Source organism: Marmota marmota, unplaced genomic scaffold (assembly GCF_001458135.2).
Source record: "Marmota marmota marmota unplaced genomic scaffold, marMar, whole genome shotgun sequence".
Lineage (NCBI taxonomy): Eukaryota > Metazoa > Chordata > Mammalia > Rodentia > Sciuridae > Marmota > Marmota marmota.
The window spans coordinates 1,021,563-1,042,828 of NW_025999930.1; the positions used below are offsets into that span (position 1 = coordinate 1,021,563).

General features: G+C 52.1%; 1 protein-coding gene across 1 annotated transcript; it reads right to left on the minus strand.

Annotated features, from left to right (window-relative positions):
- Positions 1 to 614: 614 nt before the first annotated feature.
- On the minus strand, positions 615 to 21,260 carry Susd3 (sushi domain containing 3). The gene is made up of 5 exons (XM_015506292.2): positions 21,214 to 21,260; positions 8,688 to 8,876; positions 6,892 to 7,042; positions 6,224 to 6,376; positions 615 to 1,299 (listed from the first exon to the last, which is right to left on the minus strand). The coding sequence occupies exons 2-5, from the start codon at positions 8,764 to 8,766 to the stop codon at positions 1,089 to 1,091; spliced, it is 594 nt and encodes a 197-aa protein (XP_015361778.2). The 5' UTR covers positions 8,767 to 8,876; positions 21,214 to 21,260; the 3' UTR covers positions 615 to 1,088.
- Positions 21,261 to 21,266: the final 6 nt, after the last annotated feature.

Sequence of the window (21,266 nt, forward strand, 5' to 3'; positions counted from 1 at the left end):
ACTGCCAGTGTGGCCCCATGATGAGCTGTTTTGTTTTTTTTTTTTTTGTACAGGTGATTGAACCCAGTGGGGCTATACCACTGAGCTACACTCTCAGCTATTTAAATTTTATTTTGAGACAGGGTCTTGCTAAGTTGCCCAGGCCAGCCTTGAACTTGTGATCCTCCTGGCTCAGCCTCCCGAGTCATTGGGATTACAGGCGTGTGCCACTGTGCAGAGCTCCCACAATGGTTTTAAAGCGCATCCCTCATTTCTTCACCACTTCCTAGCTGTGGAGCCTAACACCCCACCCTGGACCCTGGGGCCACCTTGATGAATAGGACAGAGCAGAAGACTTCCAAGGCTGACGGCGAAACAGCCTCTCTGATGCTCACACTGTCACTTGGAAAGCAGCCACTGTGATGCAAGAGAGCCACAGGGGGTAGCCGGGAGGGTGGACCCGCTGGCCAGTACTCCATGAGGTCTCTGCTGACTGCCAGCAGCAACCCCAGGTCTGCAAGGGATGCCACCACCACAGGAGAGACTGAGACCACCCAGCAGATCCCTGGCAAGCCCAGAGCACTGCAAGGGAACAAGGACTGAGGTTACATAGGGATGGACAATGGGGACAGTGGTATGCACGTTCTTTTTTACTTCTTAGTAATACAATTATTTCCCTCACTTGCGCTTTACATAGATAATACAGGAACCCTCCATGGGTTCCTGCTTTGAAACAGCACCTCCTGCCCAGGAAGGTGCCAAGGTGGCCATCCCATAGTTGCTGAAAAGTTTATTGCCATCTTCTTATTCTACTACGCAAAACTAGAATATCTCTGTCTCTTAAAAGGAGCCCTGGTTAGAGGGGAGGCGACCTACTACATTAAACGCAGCAGCAGCAGCTGGTTCAAGGGAGCCATTACTATAAAGTCGCCACAGCTGGGCTCCTTTGGGACCGCAGGCTCCTCACTAGGGCCCCCAGCCTGCTAGTGCCCTCCGCTTCTGGAGTCAGCTCGGCCCCGAGGGGTCCCTGCACCTGGAGGCAGATTCCACTGTAGATCCCCAGCTGGACACGCCGGACACGTGGAGTTGCAGGGGCCTGGATGGTGACGTCACCCTGGGAGGTCCATCGTGGACCGCATGGGCATCCCTGTGGCTGTCCCTGAAGCAGGCAGGCCCTGCCCTGGGTTCACAGTGTGGATGACCACACGGGTGCTGGATGAGTGGGAGGGGCTGCTGGGCCCCGGAGTCCCCGGAGTCTGGGAATCCTTGTCCACACTGTGGGCCATGCCAGCCAGTTCCCTGATGCCTTCGCTGAGGTCTCTGTGGGGAGAGGAGGCATGAGCTGGGGAGTGGATGGGGTTGAGCTGCACCTGCCCAGGTGTCCCGGTCTGGCCCTGTGATCTGTAGACTGTGGACCTGGGACGGACTACTGTCCCCCAGGGCTGGGGAACACTTTCCTCTGCCTGAGCAGCCTGTTCCCTGGAGCACATGGAGGCTGTTCGTCTTCCTTACTGGACCAACTGGACAGGCCTCAGGTCCCTCCCCAATGTGGCCAGGGTGGGTCCTGGTCATCTTCCTAAGGGGTGAGAAGGTGCTTTCTGGGGCTTATTCCAAGTGCATAAACCACCAGGAGTCTGGCTGCCTGGTCAGGACCTGGGGACAGGGGACCAGGAGCATCCAGGGGAAGACACCTCCCTTCCTTCCAGGCCTGTCCCCTTTAGTGGCCTGGAGCTGGATCACTCACCTTCCACACCCTCAACGCCCTGTGGCTCCCAACCCCAAAACATAAGCTGAGGTATCCTTAGGCTGTTCTGAGCTGGCCCAGCCCCTTCTCCGGCCTCCCCACATGCCGGCCTTGCTCCCTGGAGGCTGGGGGCTGCCCTCGCCCCTTGCCGGTTGCCCTCTCCTGTCCCCCAAGGCAGGCTCTCCCATAGGCTGACGTTAGGCCTCACCTCCTCCAGGAAGCCTTCCCGGATCCCGTTCCCACCCACACTTGGTGCTTAGAAAAATTCCAGAAAGTGTTCAGAGTTAAGAAATAATGTAGTGGTCAGCAAATATGTAAATGGATCAATTAGTTAATAAGTAGAGAGGAGACAGCTTCAGGAGTGAGGGTGTAGACTTTGGACGGGCAGCCGGAGGTCCGACAGCTTCCCGCGCACTGGCCGTGAGACTCTGCACAAGCTGCTTAACCTCTCTGGTTCTTCACCTGTAACATGGAATAGAGTGGTGCCCACACCTAGGTGAGAAGCTGGCATCTGGAAGAGCTAGACTGTGTCAGGCACATTGCTGATGCTGGGCGGTGTTCACGACATGAAGCCAGGTCAAGGGGCAAGCCTGGCCTTGCTGGGACGGTCATGACCACCAGGTGGCCTGCCCTGACCTCATGGCCTCAGATCCAGAGAACCCTGCCTGGCAACCAGGGACAGGGACAGGGGTTTGGGGACTCTGCTTCCATCATGCGGTCCCGGGGAAGAAGCTGCCTTCTCTGAGTCCCCATCGAGCCTGGCCAAGTGCTCAGGGTGCCATGTGTGGGAGAGCTCAGGGGAGGGTCTCTGCCCAAGTGTCCCCAAGACAACCTGCTCTCAGCTTCATTTCCTCCTTCCTGCCTCTTAAGCGACAGTGACTGGAGCCAGCTGTCAGAGTGGCCCCCAATCAGAGAGGCCCTGTTCAGGGCTCCCCCACTCCTGGGGGATGGAACATAGTTCCCTACACAGCTCTGTGACCATCCTTGGATGAGGGGTACCTGTCTGACCCTAAGGCCTAAAAACTAGTGTCTGTGGGACAGGAACAGGCAGATATGGCCCCAGCAGCACCCCTGGGAGTGCCTGGCCTCATGCTTTAGCCAGGGAAGCCAGCGGCCCTCGTCCAGGACACCATGTAGCCTTGAGAGCAGCAGCTCTTCCCCTCTTTCCTAATCAGGACCCAAGACGATCTGGTCACAGCTCTGAAATGGGGAGCAGGTGCCGCAGGGTAGAGGCAACAAAGAAATTTGGAACCAGCCTTGGCCACCTGATAATATAAAAAAGAAAATAGAGCCAGGCGCAGTGGCACACACCTGGAATCCCAGAGACTCGGAGGAGGAGGCAGGAGGATCAAGAGGTCAAGGCTAGTCGACCCAGTTATGTTACGTGCATGTACAGATATGTCCCAGTGAGTCCCACTGTTACGTATAATGATAGCACACCAATAAAAATTAATTTAAAAATTAGAATTAAAAAAATAAAAAGGGGGCTGGGGTTATGGCTCAGCGGTAGCCCGCTTGCCTGGCATGCGTGAGGCACTGGATTCAAGTCCCAGCACCACATATAAATAAATAAATAAAGGTCTATCAACAATTAAAATAATACTTTAAAAAACGGAAGGAAGGAAATTCACGGACAGCCAGGGCAACTTGGCGAGGTTCTGTCTCAAAATAAAAAAGAGCTGGGAATGGAGCTCAGTGATGGAGGGCTTGGCCAGGCCTGGATTCAGTCCCCAGCACCACACACACACACACACACACTCAACACAGCCCAACCAAACCAAGAAGGAGCAGAGCCTGTAAAATCCCTGTGGCCAGTTGGCAGGTCAAGCTCTGTCCGGGACACAGACCTCCTCCTACTGGGGAGAAAGCTTGAACAGGTCACGCAGAGGAACCGAGAGGGAGTAACATCAGTAGCGCCCCTGGAAGGGGGGTTTGGAGAAAATATTCACCCTCCAGATGAAGCAAAGAAATGCCAATAAAAATGATCTGTAAAATTTATACCAGCTAAGGAGGCAGTAAACAAATCACTAGCTCTCAGTGAGGATGTGGCTTCTCAGAAAATATGACTGAACTAGCTTCTTCAGAGCTCTCAGAGAAAAATTTGGTGATAAAAATACACAGATTCTTTGGCCTAAATAATTGACTCCTGGGATCACCCTCAAAGATGTTGTTCAAAAGAGAAACTCTGCCAGGTGTGATGGCACATGCCTATAGTCCCACCTACTTGGGAGGCTGAGGTGGGAGGATCCTTTGAGCTCAGGAGTTTCAGGCCAGCCTGGGCAACAGAGAGAGACCCCAGCTCAAAAAACCAAAAACCAACCAACCAACCAACCAAACAACAACAAAACAGGCTTGGGTGGAGTGGCTTAATGATAGAGTGCTCACCTAGCATGCATACGCCTCTGGGTTTGACCCCCAGCACCATAAAATATAAAATTAAAAACAAAAAGAAAAACAGCTCTAGGCACAAAGACATTTACCCCCAATCTGACTATTCAGTAGGGGAGGAACTAACAGATGTTGGCATTTGGCATAATAGGTAGCTATTAAGAAGGAGATATCTAGTCAGGCACAACAGTGCATGCTTATAATCTCAGCAACTTGGGAGACTGGGGCAGGAGGATCGCAAGGTCAAGGACAGCCTCAACAACTTAATGAGACCTCAAGCAACTTAGCAAATAAGACCCTGTCTCAAAATAACTAAAGGGCCTGGGGATGTGGCTCAGTGATGAGTTCCATCCCTGGTACCAAAGGGAAAAAAAAAAATAAAGAAGAATGAGGTTTCTAGCCAGGTGTGGTGGTGCACACCTCTAGTCCTAGCTGCTCAGGAGGCCGAGCCTAGAGAATCACTTGAACCTCAGGAGTTCAAGGTCAGCCTAGGCAATATAGGGAGACCCTGTCTAAAAATACTAACACTATTAATAACAATGGGATTCCAAAGGCCTCAGACTACTAGGGTAAAGAGGAATGTGTCTTTAAGGAAAAAAGTTCACAGGTCAGTTTCTGACTCACAGGTGACCCTGAGGCTTCAGGGAAGGACATGGGAAAATGGATCACTTCCCTGCAGGCACTGGCCAGGCTCAGCAATTACACAGAACACAGGAGCATGCGGGTCCCCACCCCAGTGCCTTGGTTTCCTCCTCTGCACAAGAAGGGCACAATGTCGCGTACTCTCTGAGCTCTCAGCCTGGGGCAAGGAAGGGGCACAACATGGTCCACGGTCATCTTGACAGCGCCAGGACACGGGCACTACCTGATCCTTGCCAGGCAAGGGAGCTGAGGCATGGAGCGCTCATCATGCGACCTAAGGCCACAGGGCTGGGAGCAAGCACTTTGCTGCCTCAGGAGACACAGGTGGGACAGAGAGCAGCTCCAAGCCAAGCACAGAAGGCACTAGAGAAGCCAGAACGCCCCGTGCAGGGCAGGAGGTGCTCGGAGAATGATGGGACATATCAGAAGAACACGGCGCCGTCAGCACACTCCTCCCAAAGGACAACGGAGCCCACGGGAAGCGTGAGGAAAAGGAGGGACAAATGGCAGCCCCAGAAAGCAGGAGGTGGGACAGGAGATTGGGGACAGCCTTCTCTCTACTTTTGTGTACTCGTGATATTTTCTCATGATGCACGTTCTGGAACAGAATATCCTACGAGTTCAAAGTGATACTAAAGTAACACAATGAAAAGGAAGGAAGGATTAAAAAAAATAATAAAATAAAATCTCAAGGTTGCTCTCCTCGAGATACAGCACAATCACACTCAACAAAGGCAGCCTTCTGCAAGAGCAGAATCCAGCAGGGTCACCCCTGGACGCGGAGCCCACGCGCCTCAGCTCCTACATCATGCCTGGATGATAGAGGGATGTGGGGGACTCGCCTCAGCCAAGAGACCCTAGTCTCGTTCCCCACGAGGGCAGCCTGGCCCTGTCAGCACACGTAGCGTCCAGGCCACAAGTGCAAACCCTGCAGCGGGGTGTGAAACACCAGAGGGATGCAGATGGGTGGTCTCGAGACCTCAGAAGTCCACACCACATGGGAGAAAAAGCCTGTCCCAGTTTAAGGAGCCCAGAGAGCTGGCGGCCAAGTGCTGTATGTGATCCTGGAGCTCAGGACGGTGCCTGAATGCCAACAGCCAGGTGTGGACGCCCTCTACCTAGCAGAGGTCAGGGCCAGCGTTCTGGAGTCAGGAAAGGAAATGGACTTGTACTGGTTCAGAGAAAAAAAGAGTGTGATGTGTACTTAGAGAGGAAGAAAGGGAAGGGAGGGGAAGGGAGGTGGAGGGAGGTGGAGAGAGGAGTAGCACAGCGCAGAGCCCTACGAGCGTCTGCAATCCTGGAGGTCTGAATTCTCAAGAGATGCAGTGTGGGGGGCAGTTATGAGCACCTGCAGGTCCCAGCTGCTACAGAGGACTAGAATGACCCCAGCCTCTTGTTTTAGGGTTGGGAGCTGAGGCCCGGGACCTGCACCCCCTACCCGCCCCATGCCTATGGACCCAGGCCACCCACGTGGTGAAGCTGTGGTTGTCGTGCGCCTGGCTGGGATGGCTCCTGGGTTTGTGGCTGCTGCTGTTGTTCTGGTTGTGGACCTTGAGGCCAAGGTACGCAGCCTGCACCGTCTCCAGATCCTCGCCCCTCAGCTGGTGCCATAGCTGCGCCATCCTAGAGGAGAGAGTTCAGGGTAAAGGACACCGAGCAGCCACTCTTGTCCCCGACAGCAGTACACACGCAGAGGTGCGCTCCACACAAGTCCAGGGTGCACCTCCGTGCAGCTGGACAAAGTTCTGGAAGAGCCGGGCAGGGCATATCTGAGGGCTGCAGGCCACACAGCTTCTCCTGCAGCTGAGCTCACCACAGCCGCTCAGAAGCAACCAAGAGCAGCAGAGGAGGAGCGTGGCCTGGTCCAAAACCTGGTGGTAGAAAGTTCTAGCACTGGACAGCACCGATGGCTGCAGAACACCATTAGTGTCCTTAATGACAGCTAAGAGGCGACTTTCGTGTTATGTGTATTTTACCCACAATAAAAAAATTACAAACAAGAAAAGAATTACTGTGGGGAGAAAGAAGAAAGCCTTGGGAGGGCCACCCTTCCCCTGTGGGCTGTGGCTGACGGGCAGTCTGTGGGACAGTGAGCCCTGCGGGAGGTGTGAGGTCCCCGGGCCACCAGGCTGCCGTACCTGTTGGAGCGCCGCTGCTGCTCACTCTTCTTCACGCACTTGAGGAGGCAGCAGGTGAGAAAGGCCACAGACATGAGCAGGATGATGGCACAGCTCACGATGGAGGCGATGACTGCCACCTTGAAGCCGAAGGCCTCCTGGGGCGGCACAGCTGGAGGGGAGACAACCACCAGCTCCTGGTGCGGCTCTCCCAGACCACCAGGCCCAGGATGGGTGCCAGAGGTGGACAGAGCCTGGCTGGCCCCCAGGGAGCCCCACTCTGGGGCAGGCAGGGAAGTACCGGTGGCTTGAGACAAAGGTCCGTGCAAACTGTATCGGGGGTGGCACCAGAGAAGACTTTCCCCAAGGAGGAGCATTTGGGCAGGGTTTTGCAGGACGTGCAGGAGTTTGCAAGATAGCCAATTGGAAAAGCTCTGACAGGGACTAATGACCCCCTGGACTCCTACCCTTCTGCAGAGCAGAAGGGTGGTTTGGCACAGAGATGATGGCGGACACAGCCTCGGTGAGGACCTGCCCAGCCCACTGCCCGAGTTTCCACAAAGCTCCAAGCAGGCAAGACTCTTCAGGGGCCTTCTCAAGTCACTTTCCAGGAAAGGGCAAAAGCAAGAAAAATGCCCATCAGTGGGGTCAAAGGTCATTCACACACACATGAGCCGTGTGACCTCAACTATGCACTGAGTACCAGTTTCATCAGATTCTAAGGGAAGTATGGGGAAAAGAGGTCCCAGGAATCCAATTTGTACCCTCCCCTGACAGCAGACATGGCTTGGCTCCTGGTCCAGTTCCATTTCCCCTACTCTCTAGCTGGACACTGCCCATCCAGAGTGAAGACTCCACCCACAGTGCTGACATGACCATGTTCTGGCCAGTGGGGGACAGAGGCAGTGACCAGGACAACTCCCAAGAATCTTCTCTGAAATATGGGGGAGGATGCTTTGCTGCTAGGAACCCCCTCACCCCCAAAATCCTGCCTGAAATAACTGCTGTGACACTGGGTCACAATGCTGGGGCCATGCCCAACATGGCCACCAAAGGGCAGGGTCCCCGGTCCCACAGAGGTGGAGCATGCTCCAAGCCTGGCCACCCATCCCCACAGTGGAAGCACCTCCTTGGTGACAACTGCTATTTTGGGTTTTCTGCCTCTTGGAGTCTAATCCTAAGAGACACCCCTCTTTCTCAGAGATCCAATCAGCCCACGAGGGTAAAGGCCCTGACAAGTCCTGCAGAACATCCGCCCAGCTTCTGCCCAGCTGTTCTGCCTCTGAGACTCGAAAGTCATTTTTACATGCAAAGCACATTAACAGAACCTTCAGGGCTTCCATTTGGAGAAGGCGTGCCCTGTTCAACAACCATAACCAAAAACTCAACAAACGACCCTTCCCGGGACTGGCTGCTCTGGGGTCAGGTACTTCCTGTGCTCTGTGTTCTCGGTACCTAGAATTCTTGGCATGTGGCACATCCTCTCGGAGTGTGCCACATGCATGCAGAGAGGAGGGAATGGACGAACACAGCTTCCTGTCTCACAGACGACAAAGTGCCAGCTCCAACAGCACACACGGCCCCTTGGTGGCAGGGGCACAGCAGTGGCAGAGCCAGGATCTGAAGCCAAAAGATAGGACTGGAGTCCACGCTGCAGGTGGGGAGCTGTGAGGGGTCTCCAGGCTACTGCCAAGCCACATGCCACGCAGGGAGCAGTTCCCAAGCACGGACCCAGCCTGGGTCCCTGTGATGGGCTTTAGGCCCCCACTCTGGGCAGCTGCAGGGTTGGGGTGGCTCAGGAGGGAGGAGGGTCTTACACTTGCACACGGGGGTCTGCGAAGACCAGTCGGCGATACTCCCCTTCCAGGCACAGGTGAGGAGGCCGGAGCCCACCATCTGGTGGCCCGAGGGGCAGTGGAAAACGAGCACAGTCCCCACAGAAACGCCATCGCCACGGAGGACTTGCAAGGTGCCCTTTGGGGGTGGCTGCAGCTGAGCACACGTGCCTAGGGAGAGAGACAGCTGTGAGGAGCAAGGGCAGCACTTGGCGGGGGGCAGCATGGGGTTTTTGGCAGAGCTGGGGTGCTGCAGCCCACTGTGGGGTGGCGGGAGATCCTCCAAGGGTTGCAGGAAGCTGGAGAATCACATGGGGCTCCCAGCTAAGGGACAAAGTAGAAGTGGACCCTGCATTAAAGACAGTCTGTGTATTCTAAAGAAACAAGCATTAGACAATACAGGAAAATACACAATTATCACCTAAGTGCCCTTCAATAGATGAATGGATTAAAAAAATGTGGCATTTATACACAATAGAGTATTACTCAGCACTAAAAAATGGCAAAATCATGGAATTTGCAGGGAAATGGATGACATTAGAGCAGATTATGCTAAGTGAAGCTAGCCAATCCCTAAAAAACAAATGCCAAATGTCTTCTTTGATATAAGGAGAGCAACTAAAAACAGAGCAGGGAGGAAGAGCATGAGAAAAAGATTAACATTAAACAGGGACGAGAGGTGGGAGGGAAAGGGAGAGAGAAGGGAAACTGCATGGAAATGGAAGGAGACCCTCATGTTATACAAAATTACATATAAGAGGATGTGAGGGGAAAGCGAGAAAAAAAATCAAGGGAGAGAAATGAATTACAGTAGATGGGGTAGAGAGAGAAGATGGGAGGGGAGGGGAGCGGGGATAGTAGAGGATAGGAAAGGCAGCAGAATACAACAGTCACTAGTATGGCAGTATGTAAAAACGTGGATGTGTAACCGATGTGATTCTGCAATCTGTATACGGGGTAAAAATGGGAGTTCATAACCCACTTGAACGAAATGTATGAAATATGATATGTCAAGAGCTTTGTAATGTTTTGAACAACCAATAAAAAAAAAACAAAAAAACAATTATCAACTAAGTATAGTTCAAAGGCAGACAGCAAGGAAAGAGAGGAAGCTGGGCACAGTGGTACACATGTGTCATCCCAGCGACTCAGGAGGCTAAGGCAGGAGGATCGCAAGTTTGAGGCCAGCCTCAGCCACTTAACAAGACCCTGTCTCAAAATAAAAAATTTAGAAAGGCCTGGGAATGCAGTTCAGTGGTAAAGCACCCTTGCGTTCAATCCCTAGTACCAAAGAAGAAAGTCAATAGATCAATAGATTTGACTGCATAAAAAGTAAAAGGCGAAGCTGAACTCCCTAATCATTGAAAAACAAACATCAACTCATGAAAAATTAGGAAAAGATATTTGGAAAACAGGACGAAGTTTCAATATCCTTAATTTGTAAGAATCTTACACATCAATAAGAGCCAAACACACACTTTTTTTTTTTATGAACTAATATGTGAACAGCAATTGACAAGAGAAACAAATGGCCAACAGGCACGAAAACATGCTCACCCACACAGCCTTCGAAGAAATGCTCATCCAAATGAGATCGAATCTTTGCCTTATCAAGTGGCAAAAGTTCAAAGAAACAGGGCTGGAGATGTGGCTCAGTGGCGGAGCACTTGCCAAGCCTGTGCCTGGCTCTGGGTCCCATTCCCAGATCCGCACAAACAAATATAAAAATCAGTAAGTAAAGAAAAACCAATCATGTACATCAGCCAGGGCTGGGAAGGGGCTCCTCTTAGATCGGGGTCAGATCCCAACCTGTCTGGACAGAGCCTGGTAAGTGTGTCCTAGGTCTGTGCTGTAGACGCCCGTGAGAACTTAGCCAAAGGCATGAAGAACTTTCTGCCAAGACTCTGTATCAGGACACTCCCCTCAGAGCTACCAGGAACAGTGAAAAATTAGAAATTATGTCTCTAGCTGTAGTCACTGATTTATGAATCAAGGTACAAACAGGCAATCCTACAAATATATAGGCAACAAACGGCTACAAAGTGTTTACCATGATACATAGGCACACAGGAAGCCTGGCACGCTGTTGAGTGCTCAGTCCCCATTACTTGGAGGACTGCTTGAACCCAGAGTTCAAGGCCAGCCTGGGAAACACAGCGAGCTCCAAGTCTTTAAAAAAAAAAGGACACAGAGAGATGCTCTGGATGCAGCAACCCCCGGATTTTTTATGAAACAGTACCAATAACGAAAGTTGGCACTTCCAAGGGACTTCGTGTGCTGCACACTATTGTACACATTTTACATGTACTAACCCATCCACAGGACGACCATCTTCCCAGGGAGAACCACCCTTATTCCCATGTGAAAAACAAGCAAAACCATGGTGTGTGTGTGTGTGTGTGTGGGGGTGTTACTTCCTGAGGTCACACAGCTCACAGTCACAGGGTGGACTCAGAACCACAGAAGGGGGACCCATGTAACTTCTCCGTGTGCATGCACACAGCATGTGCCCTTCCGTCTGTTTCTCTCTCCCTGCACGATGCACCTGAGACTGATCACTTCCACGTGGAGCGGCAGCTGGGCCCTCCTACTGCGGCGCAGGGCTCTGCTCTGGGGATGAAACGTCTCCCTGTTCCCTGCTAACCGGCACAGGTGTCTCCTCTATGCTCGGGACTGCTCAGTGAAACCGCTAAGGATGTCCCAAGCAGTGCCCAAGTGCAAGAGGCTCTTCTTTCTGCTATCTCCTGAGTTTCTGAGCATTGACGGAAGAGGCAGCCTGTGACAAAGGCCACCTGAGCACCTTTGTGGCTGTCTGCCTCCCTTCAAGCAGACAAGGACAGAGACCCAGACATGGGCTGATGGGGCCCATCTTCCATGCAGACCTGCTGTGACCTTCTTCTATCCTGTGCCTGATGCCCCCAGCTAGGACCATCCCCTGGGGGCCGGGCACACATGTCCCATTGAGCCTGATGTCTGGGAAGCAGTGGAAGCCTGGTTCAGGATTAACACAAACACCGCATGCTAATGAATGCTAGTTTGTATGACAGCCCTATAATTCCTCCTTATAAGCACAGCAAGGCTGAATGACATCCCAAGGGCACTGGGCAGGGAGACAGTAGGGATAGAATTGGTACCTCACATATCCATTGAGGGAGCCCACTGCAGCTTGATCTGGGCACCCTCAACCACTGCTTCCATCCCTGGCTATGGCTGCCCACCAGTGTCCCTTCTCCTCACCCCACAGTTGCAGCTGGGGACAAGGCTGCCATAGAAAACTACACTTCCCAGCTGCAAGTAGCCATGTGACAGTGCCTGGCCAATGGGATATAAATATGGGTGTCTATGGCCACTTCCAGGCTGGGAAGCAGAGATGTGTGGAAGGGTTGACCAACCTCTCGGATCCTAATAAGAGACAGAAATAAACTCTGGCTGGAGTTAAGCCACCATCTTTGTGGTAAAATCTGAACAAAGCTTCAGGAATAGTTTATCCCAGTGCCCTGTTGAGTATCTGGGACTTTGCCTGGCCACCCAGGTCTCTGAGGAGACAGTGATAATAAAATCAAAATAACACCCAGATTATACTCTGACAGGGGCTGAGTGCTTTGGTGGCTAGGGAAACAAGCATGTGAACTCGAGACTGTGGGGCTCTGAGTTCTGCAGGGCCACAAAAGTGGGGGCCCAGATAAAGAAGTCCCCTGGGCCTCGTGGGCACAACAGCTGCTTGCCCACGTCAGGCTGGTATAAGGAAGGAATGAGGTGAAATGCTGAGGCATTTTCAAGGTCCCTAGAACACCAGGTCAGGAGCCCTGGGGATCTTTGGAAATAAGGTATGCCATCTAATTTTACAGCCCTAGACACCAAGGTTCAATGACACTGAGGCCACATAGTCACTGGTTGAGCAAGGGGTCAACTGCAGTAGTTGAGAGTCAATCACTGGAAGCCGCCATCTTGTATGTCCTTTCAGTATCTAGGGAAGGCTGAGCTTCCAGTCTGGCAGGACCAATCTGATGGTTCCTTGCTCATTATCAGCATTACTATCAACAACAACACGTCTGCACAGAATACTGTGTTCAAAAAGCATCCCACATTCCTTGGCTCAGGCAGCACTCATAACAATCCCAATAGGGAACATTGTAGGATTCAAAGTCAACATAGAAAAATTAGTTGTGTTCCTGTAAAGTAGCAATGAGCAAACTGAAAATGAAAGAAAGCAATTTCATTAAAAAAAAAAAAAAAGCAGTAGAAACAATTATGTGGGAGTTAATTTAACAAAAGAAGCACAAGTTAGACTCTGAAAACTACAAGACATTGTTGAAAGACATTCAAGAAAACCTAAATAAATGGAAAAACATCCCACACTCATGGATCAGAAGACTGAATATTATTAAGATGGTAATACCCTCAAAACTACAGTTTCAACACAACCCCTGTCAGAATCCAGCTGCCATCTTCGTGGAAATTGACAAGCTGGTCTGAATATTCATATGGAAATGTAAAAAAGACTCTAGAATAACCAAAACAACCTTGAAAAGGAACAAAGTTGGAAGATTCACTTCTCAGTTTCAAAACTATAAGGACAGACCAACAGAGCAGTTCGGCAGAATTGAAATAAACCCTCACATTTACAGTCATTTGATTTCACCATCAGTGCCAAGACAAAATAATTGGGAAAATAATAGTTTTTCAATAATCGGTGCTTGGCAAACTGGATATTCTCGTTCAAAATAATGAAGTGGGACCCCTACCTCACACCATATGCCAAAAAATAACTTTAAAATGAATCAAAACCTAAATGCAAGATCTAAAACTATAAAACTCCAAAGAAAACCTAGGGTACATTTTTTTTGTGACTTTAGGCAATGGTTCTTAGATATGACACCAAAAAAAAAAAAAATGCAAGGAAAAAAAACTGGACTTCATAAAAATTAAAGACAGTGTTCTGCAAAGAACACAATGAAGTGAAGAGACAACCTCCTGACTGGGAGGAAATATCTGCAAATCACATATCTGATAAGAGATACATCTCAAGTGTATAAAGAATTATTACATCTCAATGATAAAATACAAAGTTTTAAAATGAGCAAAGGATCTGAACAGATATTTCCTTAAAGAAGATACACCAAAGCCACCAGTAAGCACATGAAACAATTCTCAACATTAGCCTTCAGGGAAATGTAAATCAAAACCACAACGGGGTACCACTTCATATCCACCAAGCCAACTACTATATATGGTCTCGTGGTTTCTCGATGTTACACACAGGATTACCATATAGTCCAGTAATTCTACTCCGAGGTAAACACCCAAGAGAAATGAAAACACATGTCCATGCAAAAACTTGTAGGCAAAGGCTCATTTGCATACAGCATTATGAATATGGCCACAAAGTCGAAATGCCCAAATGTCTGTCACCTAAAAAATGGATAAACCAAATATGGTCCAGCTATACTAGGGAATATGCCTCAATCAAAAAAAGAAACGAAGCACCAATACATGGTACAACATGGCTGAACACTGAAAGCGTTACAAGTGAAAGAAGTGTGACACACAAGGCCACATATTGTACGATTCCCACTTACATGAAAGGCCCAGAACGAGGGCTTTTTTGATGTAGTGAAAATAGTCTAAAATTGACTGAGGTGATGTTTGTACATCTAAAAGTAACTGAGTTGTATGTAAATGGGTGGATTATATGGAATGAGGAAACCATGCTAATAAAGAGTCTCTGCAAAGGCTGGGAATGTAGCTCAATGGTACCGCACTTGCCTAGCTAGCATGCCAAGGCCCCAGGTCCCGTCCCCAGTACTGAAAAAAAAAATAATGATATTTACGCACACTCAAGACCTGTTTTTTTTGCTTTTTATCTTGTTCAGAATTAAAAGTCCACAAGGGGCTGGGGATGCAACTTGGTGGTAGAGTGTCTAGCATGACTGAGGCCCAGGGTTCAATTCCCAGCACCACAAAAAAAAAAAAAAAAGCAATCAAGCAAGAAAACAAGAAAGCCACAAGGCTGATGAGGTGTCGTTCTTGTTGTTGGGTGTTTTCCGTTTTTGTTTTAGTACTGGGGATTGAATCCAGAGGTGCTCAACCACTGAGCATATCCCTATATTTTTTAAAATTTTTAGACAGGGTCTTGCCAAGTTGCTCAGGGCCTTGCTAAGTTGCTGAGGCTGGCTTTCAACTGATGATCCTCCTGCCTCAGCCTCCTGAATTGCTGGGATGACAGGTGTGCACCACACCTGGAAGCTTAAGAGGCTTGAAGGGGAGGAGTGCACAAATCCTTGGCAGGTGTGCAGGGCAGGGAAAGCCTGAGGAATTGCTCTGCAGGAGGCGACATCAGAGTGACACTGACTGAGCATCCCTCTGGGCCAGGTTCAGCTCTAAAACCCTAGGCTGACCCTTACAGGCCCTCAGATCCAAACTCCTGACTCCAAGTCTGGGCTCTTCCTGATCTCCCGGCCTGGTGTCATCATCAGTGCAGAAGGAAGGCTGTCCTCACAGACGACAGTGGTGATGGGTGCTCTCCAGGGAGGAGAATCCTGTGATCTAGATGCATCCTATCCTGCCAGCCAGGGAGGTGGACACAGGATTGTGGAGTCATGGCAGATACAGCCACAGTCATGTGGCTCTTCCCCAGGACTCAACACTTCCCAGTCCTCAATTTAGAGCTGCAACTTCTGCATTCTTCTGTGGCTGGGCCCCAGGGAGAGGAGGCCCAGCCTCCCCAGATGTTTGGGAGTAGGCACAGCAAGGGGATCTGAGGGAGGGGAATCCGAGAGGGGGAGAGCGCTCATGGCTGTCTGCCCAATGAATGGGCAGGATGAATGGCTGGATTTGAACTCATCCAGAACTTCACTGAAAAATATCATGTGGTGCACACCTGTAATCCCAGCGGCTCAGGAGGCTGAAGCAGGAGGATCACAACCAGCCTCAGCCACTTAGCGAGGCCCTAAGCAACTCAGTGAGACCCTGTCTCTAAAAAAGTACAAAAAAGGTCTGGGGATGTAGCCCAGTGGTTTAGTGCCCCTGGGTTTAACTCCTGGTACCAAAAATAAATAAAACAATAAAATCACATGCCTGTGGCTGGGGACAGAGTCCAGTGAGCTAGTGTGTCTGAGACCCTACAGGAAAAACAATGCTTGGAGTAGAGAACAAGGAAAGGAAGGGATGGAGAGGTCTGGACAGAGCTCACGGGAGGGGCATAGTGGCGCTTTCTCCTCTGCTGCAAGTTTGAAAGTAATAAAGATGTGGGGGGATTGTCAAGCAGCCTGCTCTCATGGAACTCACTCCCGGTATAGCCCCCTCTTGACCACGAGGGCTCTGGTGGGGAGGAGTGGCTGTCCTACTCCGCACCCTGAGCCCAGACACACTACCCACTGCCAAAAGTCCAGGAACAGAAATTTCTGCCATACAAGAAGAATGTGGTGAACAGGGCCCCCCGTGCAACCAAGGAAGCCAGGCCCAGCTCTGGAGCAAGAGGACTAGGGTTGAAGGTGGGTCAGGCCTTATCAGCTAGGGGACCCTGGTCACTTCCTGCCCTGGGTCTGTGTCTCCACATGAAAATGCCGTACCAGACAAGGTGGGGCAAGGCCTAGACGAGTTGACTGTGGCCCCAGCAAGGAAACCAACAACTTCCCCTAAGTGTCTTAGAAAGAGTGGTGTGGACAGTGCGGTGGGGAGAAGGCGGGGGGCGCCGAGATGTCCCAACTGGGTTCGCTTCTTCTGTCAACAGCCACATCCTGTGCTCTGTGCCGGGTTCCGCTGTGGGGAGGTGCTTGTCCTAGGGCACATCTCACAAGGTAAGCCACCCACAACTCAGAGGCCACACATCTCGAAAGACAGAACATCCGCCCGTCACTGAGCCTCACAAACTTGAGGGTTGGAAGGTAAAGTCATCGACCCACAACCAAAGAAAGGGGACCAGCCAGCGCTAGCAGACTTGTAAGAACCCCAGGATGTATCTTCCAATTAAAGACTTCAATAAAAGCACAGAACAGTTTGGAACCCAAGCCCGAGCTGGACACACTGGCCCAGTGACTGTCTATGCAGGGTGGGCAGAGAGGGCTGGTACCCAGCAGGGGTGACGGAGGCCATCTCCAGGAGACTCAGAAGGGGAATGGGGCTTTAAATGCAGTCAGGGTCCTGAATATGACATCAGACTCTGTCTTTCTAGCCAGCCAAACCAGGGGGCGGGGGCAGGTCTCACAAGGCAGACCACCCCAGCTCCTCGCCAAGTTGTTGGAATGGTTCTTCCCTTAAAAATAAAACAAAGACATTTGGGGGAAGTTACAGTGAAAGGAAGCAGGATGAGCCTCATTCATGGCCCTGCTAGGCCTCCTTGTGTGTCTCCGGGAGGCTTCTACCTGTGAAGGGAGGCCCAGAGGCCCACTTCCTTGAACCCATCTGCCAAGCCAGGTGCAGGGAGGCAAAGTCACTTGCTGGATGCCAGTGAGAGGTCCCTGTTGGGAATGCCCCTCTGAGCCTCCCACCATCTCTCTCCACTTGGGCTCCTGGGGTCTGATGCTGACCTGTCACTTTCCAGCACCAGGACCTGGGCATGGATTCCTCAGCTCCCTCAGGTTTCCCCATCTGCACAATGGGTGATCTGCCTTCCAGTGTCCCAGGAGGGACTACATTGTGAGTGCCTGAGACAGGGGCTGGCCCACGAGATCATTGCCCAGGGTGGGACTTAAATCACATCCCAAGCACCTCAGGACATGCTGGGACCCAGGGCACCAAACTCATGGTACTCAGGGGACATTCACCTCATAGGTCTCCCTCCAAGTCCAAGCTACCCTGGGACCTCCATCCCCTAGTCCATGGTCCCCACGGATCCCCAAAGCTCAGATCCCATCAGGGTCTCCTGTACCCATCCCTAGGCCTGGGAGGGCAACACATTCTTCCTCTGGGCTGAGCATATTGTCTAGATGAGGAAACAGAGGGCCACAGACCTGTCCAAGGCTCCCAGACCAGCACCAGCAGCACCAAGTTGGGAGCCTGGTCACTGGGCCCCTTGGGGTGACCCTTTTCTCAGGACACGGGCAAAAAGGACGGGGTGGGCAGGAAGCACAGTGGTTGATGAAGCTTGTACCCCTCCAAGAGATGTTCTGAGAAGCCACCAACGCTTCATTCCTCACCACCAAACAACAGAGACCAGCTCACAGAGAGATCCCCTGACAGCCTGCAGACTCAGGGCCACCCCTGACTTCCACCCCAGCCCAGAGACCTGTAGCCACCCCCTCACCGAACCCCACATCCTGCAGACCCAGGGCCACCCTGCCCTGAGCCCCTGCAGCCCTCTCACTATACTTGGTGCCTAAGGGTCAAATCCTACCTGCTCACAACTTAAAATGCCCAAATGCCAGAACGAGGCCCTTTGCAGGGATGCTCCCTCCCCAACTGTCCTTGAAGACAACCCATGCCCAAGAGGAAGCACTCACCTACTGGAGGAACAGAGCCACACTGAGGCAGATATCCTTCTGTTGCACCTACAGCCTTAGGGACACTGTAAACTGTGTATCCCCCAGTCCTTCGCTTGTTCAGGCCTCTGAGCCCTCACCCTCTGGGTTCTGCTCTAGTACAGTTTCACTCAGGCACTCCTGAGACCCCCCTTTTTCACTATGTGGAAGTAAATCTTCAAGGAGAAGAAAAAACAACAGAAAAAAAATTAAGTGTATGGGTTTAACTCAAACAAAAAGACAGGAACCCACAAGACCCAGCCTGGCCTTCTCATGTCTCAGAGGATGGAGGTGAAGACGGAAGGACACGGCAGGGCCACCCTCCTGGCCCACAAGGGCCCTCAGCCCCACCTGACACCTCTGCCCAGCCCATAGGCTACAGCTAAGGGGCATGTGGCCGGCCATGGGTGGGGCCCTGATCCTCCCAGCCTTCTCCTCCCCCTGCCTCCAGAGACTGGCCTCGTATCTGGGAAAGATCCTTACTTGTTAATTTTTTATCTGGGACCTTGGACCATGGACCAGTTCCTCTGTCCTCCTTTCTAGAGCCAGAGGCCCCCACACCATGACCTTTTTAATAAGTTCCTTTGATGCTGTCAGACGGAGGCTGTGGGGATACAGGGAGGGGAGAGGTGGGCCACTGGACCTTGCCTCCTCGGGGCTGTGGGACTTCACAGCCGGGCTTGGATCCTCACCTGCCAGTGAGACCTTGTTCTGGGATACAGTTTCTTCAAATGCAAAATGGGATTTCTCAGGAGAAATTACTCAGAGGGCAACTTAGGCACATCTTGGTCTTCCTCTGAGAGCAAGACCCCCAAAACCCAACAGCAGGGACAGCATGTGTCTCCAATACTGAGTGTGGGAGGTCCACAACCCCAGCTGTGTGTCCTTAGGCAAGTCACTTGCCCTCTCTGAGCCCATTTCTCTATAGAGGGTGGACTCGAGCTTCAGAACCCCTGAAGCTTTGGGTCTCCCAGGCTGAGCCTCAGACTCCAGAGTGTGCACTCTCTTTCAGAACAAAACTAGGATGAATCCAACTGAGGAAAGGTGTGCCCCCCAAATCCCTGGAGATGGAGGCTGAGGCTCCAGGGAGCTAGGCCGCTTACCCCGCAGCTCTGCTGGCACCCTAGCAGGAGGCCAGGTCTCAGGGTTAGGAAAGCCTCACTTTAATTCACACTGGCTCCCACTGGGCCCGTTTCTCCTCTGTAAAATGGGCACAGCCTGGCTCTGTGGCTATACAGGAAAGCCAAGAGGACTATCTGGAGCATACCTTCATCTGTCCATTGGGCCTCCTGCTATCTCTCTTTCCAGACCTTTCACAGTCCCTTCCAGGAGTGCCAGGGGGGTCGTCTTCAGCCATTGGAACCTTGTGTTCCTGGACAACCTCCCAGATCAGGGAGTGCAGGCGTTGCCCCGGGAGCAGGGCCAGGTGCCGGCCATTTACACACATAAACCCTACTCGGAGCCAGCCTCCCCCACCCATAGGAAGACCACAGACCCTCAGGATGCCAAGCCATCCAGACTACTCTGCTCTCTCCTATCCACTCTAGGAAGCCTATGGTAATGGCCCCATTCTACAGATTGTGGGGAAAAATACACCCCAAATGCAGTTTTAGACAGTGCTAAACTGTCTCCACGACACCCCAAACCCCACCCCTTCACTTCACAGCCCATTTCACAGCACCAGAGGCTGACGGCAGAGAGCCACAGAGTTCAGATCAGGTAAAGCCATCACTTTACCCCCAAGAGGACAGGAGCTTCAGGCCCTGATGCCACTTGGCCTGTCCACAACCTGGGGACAGGTATACTGTCTGTACCACTCAGCACGTGGGGAAGCTGGAGTGCAGAGAGAACCAGGTCAGAGAAACCCCAAACTCAACAAGGGGATTCATGTCCAGGAAGTGCTCACAGAGTCCAGGACCCTCAGGCGACTTAGAGGTGACCAAGCTGCAAGGGCAGCTTACTGGGGCCAGACCAGACAAAGGAGAGGAACTCTGAGACCCCCTACTGATTTTCTTAGCAAGTAGCCTTTTGTGTGCAAATGTATCAGACCTCCAGCCACTCCCTTGCCTTGGGCTGACCTTGGGTAAGTCCCACCACCTCTCCTTGCCCTAGATTCCTACTCCTCCAAGCGGTTAGGACTCCAAATTAGGGACTATGGGTATTTAAACCAAACCCAGGAGGCCCAGATGCAAGTCTTCTCTTGAATGCACAGCAAGAACCAGACCCCAACTCCAAACCTCAGCTTCCTCCTCTAGGAAATGGCAAAACCCAGCTCCAGCCTGAATTGCCCAAGACCCTCAGGTCCAGCCCTGGTGGGCAGTGGCCACTGAAGTGAGGTTTTGGAACATCAGAGATAACAGGGTTCCGGTTTGGTTATACTTCTGAAAGGGGTTAGACTTTTTAGAAGCATCCCGGGAGCAAAGATCCCATTCGAACCCAGTGCCTTGTGCATGGAAGGTGAAACTCCTTTAGCACATTCTTCAAGTAACACTTTAAAACACTCTGGCTTCCTTCCTTCCAGGGACCTCTGGGCCTCTGAGCCTAGGCCAATCCCTGGCCCCGCTGCTGGATGACCTCGGGTGGCCATTCCTGTCTCAGGCTCGGTTTCCCCACTGGTAAAGAGGAGCTGGAGTGGCCACCCAAGGAACCCCGAAGATAACACCCTCCCGGCGCGGAGACGGCGCCCCGGCTAGTCCTTCCCGCCCCTTGGGCTGCGCGCCCCGTCAGGTGAGGCCAGTTCGAATTTCCGCAGGCGTCTGGGACCACGGAGCGACTACCGTGTGGGAACACGTGTGCCGACCCGGGGCAGGTAGCTGAATGCCGCCGCCTGTTTTCCAACCACTCGCTGCCAGGCTTTGGACCCGCTGGGGCTCCCGCTGGCCGGTGGAAGATCGGGAAGGTGCGTCCTCGGAGAGGCCGTCGGCTAAGTGACTCACGCGCCCCTCCGCCCCAGCTGTGCAGCCCCGCAGCCCTTCCCTCGCCCCTCGGCTTCCCTGTCTGTGAAAAGGGAACAGAGCCCCACCTCGGGACCCTGTGGCCCCAAACCTCACCTGTGCGGTTCCCCGGGGCGGACGTTGCGCTCACGGTCCGCCCGCGGGGCCTC

Coding starts and splice junctions, on each gene's coding strand:
- Susd3 (XM_015506292.2), bottom strand. CDS start 8,766: ATGGTGGGCTCCGGCCTCCTCACCTGTGCCTGGAAGGGGAGTATCGCC. Junction 7,043..8,687: donor GCAGACCCCCGTGTGCAAGT/GTAAGACCCTCC, acceptor TCTCCCCTCCAG/CTGTGCCGCCCCAGGAGGCC. Junction 1,300..6,223: donor GACAACCACAGCTTCACCAC/GTGGGTGGCCTG, acceptor CTCTCCCCACAG/AGACCTCAGCGAAGGCATCA.